The following is a 7,496-nucleotide window of genomic DNA, read 5'->3' on the forward strand; positions in this document are numbered from 1 at the left end:
CGGCGAAAACGGAACCTTTGAACCACGCGCACCGCTCCCCATGGCAACGCCAAAGAGGTTTTTTTTTTCCATGAATCAAACAGAAACGAATAAGCAGTATTTTATTACGTCTCTTGATGCACGGAAGGTTCTTTTTTTATTGCAGCTAGTTTGATTACGAGTGATTAATTATAGTCGGACTCTCTCACGTCATCAGGATCATTTCCAAAATGTCCCGCTTGTGACGCTCATCGTGTGATACATTTAGCTTAATTTCTCGGTAAGTAGAGCACTGCTATTGACAATATTGCTGCTTTAGACATTGCCATACATTGAGCTTTCACTCCGACATAAATTGTTATTTGCCTTTAGTGTCCCTTTAAAAAAAAAGTCAGTTTTGCCACAAGGAATGAGCACTGAACATGATAGCGACAAATTGGAAAGTTATACGAAGTAAGGCAAGCAAAGCGAGCATCAGGATGTCTATGGCTTCAACGCAAACTCTGCATGAGAGCACAAGACGTACGAGGCTATGAGCAATCTGATTGCCTCTAAAGATAAGGAATAAGCTGCACGGCCCTGGTGCGCTGTAAGAACTAAGTTCATGAGTAATTGGAACAAACCATCACACTAATCTACAAAATTGAAATGATTGCCCTGAGGCACATTGATGTGTCTCAGTGCAGGTTCTAGGAAGGAAAAAAAAACATGTACTATAATGGTGGCTGATACTGTGCCCAACACTGCCTACCTCCAAGGCTGGCAAGTCATCGTATGGTACGATCTCAAAACCTGGCACAAATGGTCCAAAGCCTCCATAGCTTGACGGATCCGTTGATGCAGAGACAGCTGCAATACTGCGACCCCAGAAGTTGTTCTCAGCAAACACGATTTTAGCCTTGTTGGCGGGGATGCCTTTCACATCATACCCCCACCGACGAGCAAGCTTGCAGGCAGTTTCTGCAGCCTCCACACCTGCATGACATCAGTTTTATAGCACGTAAGCAAAATTCCACAGGTATAAATAGCATAGCAGCTGTCGCACACCACTCTCTGGTAACATGTGTACATGTGTACAGCGCTCACAGATTGAAACGTGACACGAAAAGCTCAGGCATAACAAGTGTATCTGCAGTTGCTCGAGATAACCACATCATGTAGCTACAAATCTAACCACTGACGTTGGCTCTAATATAAGTGCACGAGCCAATATTACACTGAGTGGACGTTAACACAAGACTATGGAAACCAATGTGTGTGCGTTACTTTACCCTAAATTGCTGTGTTTCAATCCATGAATGCTCTACATTCTGCCTGCCTTGTGAACTCGAACTACCGTATAAACGCGTGTAAGGGCCGCACCCGTGTAAGGGCCGCACCCCGTTTTTTTGAAGTGCATATTCTAAAAAAAAAAATCCGCGTAAGAGCCGCACCCACACTTTCCTCAACCAATACGTATTCAAAATGCGCGCGCGCGTAAGCTTCTAGGCGTAGTCGATAGATGGCGCAAGGAAACGCAACCATCATCATCGTCACCAGAGTATATAATATATATTTTTGTATTTTATTCGTGTTAAGATGTTTGTGAAGTGGGCTAAAAATTTTAACTTTTTATTAGTATTCATAGGCCCGCCAACTAAAGGTTAAAGTAGGATTTTATCTTTAGCTTCTCACATCTCTATACAAACGCGCTATCGGCGCTATCCATATCGGCATTAGCATCACCAACTTTGGCATGGCTGGGCATGGCGTTCGCGTTGTTCGGTTTTTGCAGTTCAGCCAGCCGTTTGCTGTAGTTTTCTGCACTGTTCGATGACCTTCGTACTAGCTTGTTTTCTACTCGGCGTTCACGTTTTGGCAAGATGGGCAAGTACCTGAATAGCTACACTGCTGGCTATAAGTTGAAGGTGATCGAGTATGCTCTCGAGCATGGGAAACGTGCCGCCGGCAGAAAATTCGACGTTGACGAGAAGTGTGTTCGACGTTGGTGTGCTCAAAAAGAAGCCTTGCGAAACACCAACAGCACTAAGCGCGCTTTCCGAGGAGAGTAGTGCAAGTTTCTCTATTTGGAAGAAGACTTGCTCCGCTATGTGACTGAAGTGCGGAATGATGGTCTTGCACTCGCAACGGACATGCTGCGTGTGAAGGGACTAGCCTTGGCGACTGTACTTGGGTGGATCCTATCTGCGTGGAGCTCGGTGTCGACGGACATTGTGTCCCGAAGTTTTAAAGTCGCAGGGATATCTAACGGCTTGGATGGCACGGAAGATGACTGCTTGTGGGGTGACGGCGCTTCACAGCACACAATCTCATCTCGGACTTCAAGTCTGAGGACTCGCCGAGTGACGACGATTGAGCACGTATGTCGCAAGAAATGTCGCATACTGCAATAAACGCTCTTCGTTCGCTAACTGGTGCGTTTTTACTTAAAAAAAAAATGTCGCGTGTATGGGCCGCACCCTGAAAATTGGCCCTCATTTCTTGAAAAAAAAGTGCGGCCCTTACACGCGTTTATACGGTAACTGGTATTGCTCAGAACCTAAGCCTTATTTAATTGATCATGACAGCTGCAGTAGAGTGTGCACACAACCTATACATATTTGTAGGAACTTGTCAAAGGCAACAAGTGAGTGTCACGAGAGTAAAAGGTACAGGTCAATGGAGAACGAATGCTGTCATAAACCACCCCTCGGGCTTGGTGAGAAAACACATCCTGCGGATAATAGACACTGCTATGAACAGTTCAGCCAAATCTTGCAGTTGTGTGTGGCAAGGAGAGCTTACAAGCGCAGCGCGAAGTTGCCATTTTCTTAGGTGCCCTGTTTTCATACAGAGGCCTGTGCTCACTCTCTTTGGAGCTGCTGGCACCTTCTGTTTGACGTCCAACAACAGATAGCATGCTATTGTCCAAAAGCCAACATGAATCAAGAGCGGCGTTTGGATCAGAAGCACTTCTTGCCACAGGGTGCCACCACGTGCCGACGCAGTGCTCCATAGGATTACACAGTGAGCCACACTCAGGCACAAAAATAACAATGGGAGAGAGCGATCGTGTTTCATCACGCACACTCAAGGTCATGACACGCACCGACGTAACATCTTTCCCTTGTGCCACCCCTCCCTGCTTAGCTTCCAGCACATTCATCGGGACGAGAGGAGAGAGAATGCGCTTAAAGCGCACGACAAACCCCTGTAACTCCACTCGTTCTTGATAGATTCGAGGAATTCTTGCGGCAATCAATCTGTGAGGCAATAATCTTCAATACTGAGGTCATTTGATGATTACTTGGAAAAGTGGTTCACGACTCCTTTAAGGAAACTGTTATGACAATTCACAAAAACTCCATAATACTTTTATTGTTCACCCCAAACCCTTTGGCAAGGATGCATTCTACAGAGACTGCTCACATTATTTTTGTGTGGCAAGTTATTTAGGACTCTTAATTTATCAGTATACTACTGTGCAGGTATGAAATCTGTGCCATGTTATATCACGAATCATTGGACAGTACTTACCAGTGTTCATAGGCAGCACTTTGTCGTAGCCAAACATATTTGTCAGTCGCTCGGCTAGCTCTCCCAGAGCAGTGTTGTAGAAGGCTCGGGAGGTGAGAGTCAAAATTTCTGCTTGCTCTTTCAGAGCCCTCACAATTTTAGGGTGGCAGTGGCCTTGGTTCACAGCACTGTATGCACTCAGGAAATCAAAGTAAACACGGCCATCAACGTCCCACACATGGACACCTGTATGGAGCACACAAAAAATAAAACATGTAGAATTCCATGTGCATACATAATCACTCTCACTCCATTTGTTTTTCCTTTTTTATTCCGTCCAACGAAATTAGTGGAACGCTTTAGTTCAGTCTGTTTCGTTACATTAAGAGGTTTAAGCTCAAGACACTATGGTTCAATTCCTCTGTTACACAAGTACATAAATCTCTGAACGAGCTCAATATTTTTGTGCTTCTTTTCCCCATTTCCCATGACTTTAACAAACTTTTTTGAAAATACAAGACATAGTATTCTGCCATATAGTACGCATATTGTAACCCACAAGCTTCTATGATTTTCAAATACAGTAGTTTGGTATGGTATTTTTAATTATAGTAAATATTAAAATGGCTCTGCAACATGCTTTGAACATACTTGAAAAATGCTGATCTATAATCAAGGCTTCTGTGAACATGTGAACCAAATATTATTGCACCACACAGAAGAGAATTTACAATTTTGTGTCAGAAGCAGCCGAAAATTGCTTGCTCTTTCCTCGGCAATGTTGTCATCAACTATGCAGCAAGCAGAAGCGAGTGAGTGCAAGGATTGGCTGATTTCATTAATGGCATGCCAGAGCATCTCAGAGGCCGCATTGTGTAGATACCTTTTCTAATTATTAGAGCACTGAAGATTTCCCTCTACTCCTGCATTGCAAAACTGCGCAGCACTGTAGTTTTGTCACAGTATGGGAGCGTCTCCGGCAATGGTATACAAGGTGCCCACTTTCTGCTGGTGGCTGTACTGCCACCCAGCGCTCCCACCACCTGATGTTTATACACTGGACAGTTTAGCCGACATAGCACCTGCCGCAAGGCAGCAGAATCCTGTAAACCGCTGCGGTTGTGGACTGAACAAAACACGTGGCATGGTTCACCTTACGCGCTTTGTCCTGGCTGAGCCCATTCACTACAGCGCACATGAGTGTAAGCTTGTTCAGTGCCATAAAAACAATGGGAACACCGCACTTTCCCGCAAGCTTTTATAGACAGTGTGAGAGCTAGTGCACGTAAGGGATGGGCACAGGACCTGCCTGTTGCACACCTTCATCATCAAGCTGGCTTGAATGCCAGCTTTCACCTACTTTAACAGGCTTTCTATCATGGACGTAATCATCACTTCGGGAAAACCAGTGGCCTTCAGGCATTGCACGTTGTTTTCCATCAGATGGAATATTGCTACTAAAATCCTTTAAAGATGACCACTGCCACAGCAGTCTGATACGATCACTAGAATATGACACAAGGTGATTTAAACGTGAATACATTACTATATGTAGATTGTGGACATGAATCTGTGTACACGGGTAGCCAAACATAATAGACTTAGTTGGGCTGTGGATAATTACTAATAAATAAAATACCTTTTGCTTTGTGTAATGCCACCGGAAGTGGATGATAGTTGTGGGCACCATATTTTTCTTCACGTTCAAAGATCTGGTCAGAACTGAGTGGATACAGCTTAGCCTGGTTCCTTTTTTGTAACCAACTAAGCTGCCGCCGCAGAACTCTGGAGGACAGCCTGGTAACATGCATAATTTTCTGCAAAATGAACACATCAAAAAGTTATTAAGCCTTCAGTAATCAATACGCATTGCCGATCGCAGATGGATGCGCTCTGGAACCTGACCCAAACCGTGATGAATTTGAGTAACAGGGATCAGCTATTCCAACAAAACTACTAAAACAGAATTTCAGGTTGGGTGGATTTGCATATTGGGTAAATCATGGCACATTATACAAGGAATGACTTTGTTGAGGGCAACAGAGTTAGGTAAAGTGATGAAATTGAGAAGGTTTGCAGGTACAAAATAGTATCAGCTCACGCAAGATAGAATAAAATGGAGATCATTGGGACAGGCCTTCGTCCAGCACCGGACACAGAATAGGCTGATGTTGCCAGTGATGAGCGAAAAATTAAAAAAGCCACATAAGGCATTCATGGTGTCTTGTTTCTGCAGTCATCTCTTGCATAATGCACTCCGTTTTACAGAATGCCATGTCCTTAGCTGTATTCACACGACGGACGAAATCGCGATTCGAGCCTGCGGATTGCGTACTACGTCACCATACGTCAGCCGTTCCCGCGTCCCCGCTTCGGTCCGCGCGGAGCGATTCGTGAAACGACGGAGGCCCAAATCACAGTTGGGATCCTCGGGGATCAATGCCGAAATCCTCGCTTGTAGCGTGAATTCTCTCCTGTGAGTCCTGTCGTGTGAATGCTGGCTGCGGAGAGATCCGAATCACGTCACGTGTCACGTGACTGATCCGTCCGCGATCACGTCCGTCGTGAGAATACAGCTTTAGTCGCTAGACAGAAGATTTCAAAACAAAGGACAGCCGAACCGGCCCCTGTTCAGTGCTGACTAGACCAGTTAAACCAGTCCATATGCAACAACTGAACAACTACACATTCAAAGACCTGCCAACCATTGCTCCCGTGGGCAGACGGCTAGCAGACGCTCTGCGTATAGGGGTTTGCACCTATCTACCATGCCTAGCTAGCATGCAAACCAGGGCGATTCCCCACTTGTTCAGTTCTGTACCCCCCTCCCCTTTTGTTCATGTTCAGTGCAAAGAAAGATTCATGTTCAGCGCAAATAAGGCAAATACCCCCCCGCCTCCAGGCCGCATACCCTAGCTGCCCTGATTAGAGGCTGTATGTCGTTCTAGACATGCTGGAATGCACCTTGCACAAACCAACTTCCAAATTTTGATCACAACTATGCCAGATTTATTTTGTGCACCTCACTCTCACTCGATTGCAAACTTCTTAACACACGCGAAATGTTTCTACAGAAGTGCAGGTCCCATTCATCTTAAACATTTCTATCTGTCTAGCATTCAAAGAACGTGGGTAGAGGATACAGGTACGCGGACGCAATAAAGCGCCAAGAGTGCTAAGCGAGTGCGCAGTGACAACGCCCTCGCATAGCCACGTTTCGCAAAGCGACCAACACAGCGATCGCTTCGAATTACTACCATTAAAGGTGCACGTGATACATGCGTGCGCATTGTGCACACTGTGCGGCGGGACGGTCAAATTTGGCGCCTAAAGGAGGGGCTCAGTAGGGTGGGTCGCATGTCCCGCTAATCCTGTAATCGGAAAACAAAAAAAAGAAGAAAAAGAGAGGAAGAGAGGCGGGGGAGAAACAGTCAAATTTAAGGTTAAGAGATTAAGACAGTGAGAGTGCGTGTCTAAACTTTCAATCACAGATTAAATAGCGGGCTTTTCACGTTCCTGCATAATCTCATGCAAGCAAAAACGGCTAAAAAGGCTCACCGTTGGCAGCCGCTGAGGAACAAACAAGATAACTACCCTAGCGCAAAGAAGGCAAATCGCTGGTATCGCAGCGCGCAGCTGATAGTGGCTACTCGACACGCCACATTAAGGGCTGTGGCGCTGCAAGCGGTAGGGCAGTTTCCACGGAAGAAACAGTTTCCATTGCCGCTCCTGCGCTCTGCGCTGCTATCAGCGGTTCTCATTGGCTATCGTTCAGGCGCAGATGTCCACTCGTCGCGTGGTGGCGTGGGTTGTCCACCGATGTCATGACTGGTGTAATTTTTTCTTCCTTTTTTTGTTTTTTTTTTGCACAGGGTAAGTTTCTAGCACACTTCGGTTGCACTGACGGGAAAGTGGAGAGAAAAGAAGCAAAGTTCGTGGTCCAACCAGAATTGACGTAAATTTGACGTAAAACGCGCGGGTATTTTGAAAACAAGTAATGGTGCTGTCTAAGCTCCTGTTTG

The 7,496-nt window shown here is 45.6% G+C and overlaps 1 protein-coding gene across 2 annotated transcripts in view; it reads right to left on the reverse strand.

Moving 5' to 3' along the window:
* Nucleotides 1-7,142, reverse strand: part of LOC119379383 (ornithine aminotransferase, mitochondrial) — a 71,343-nt gene extending 64,201 nt beyond the window's left edge. The window contains exons 1-4 of one of the 2 annotated variants that reach the window (XM_037648702.2): nt 7,033-7,142; nt 5,114-5,291; nt 3,496-3,720; nt 731-954 (exon numbers count right to left, since the gene is read on the reverse strand). In XM_037648702.2, coding sequence (XP_037504630.1) covers nt 731-954; nt 3,496-3,720; nt 5,114-5,285 — 621 coding nt within the window. In that variant the 5' untranslated portion in view covers nt 5,286-5,291; nt 7,033-7,142. Of the gene's footprint in view, nt 1-730; nt 955-3,495; nt 3,721-5,113; nt 5,292-5,575; nt 5,708-7,032 lie in introns of those variants that run through there. The other variant, XM_037648700.2, reaches the window with a different exon arrangement.
* Nucleotides 7,143-7,496: the final 354 nt, after the last annotated feature.

This window comes from Rhipicephalus sanguineus, chromosome 1, assembly GCF_013339695.2.
Source record: "Rhipicephalus sanguineus isolate Rsan-2018 chromosome 1, BIME_Rsan_1.4, whole genome shotgun sequence".
Lineage (NCBI taxonomy): Eukaryota > Metazoa > Arthropoda > Arachnida > Ixodida > Ixodidae > Rhipicephalus > Rhipicephalus sanguineus.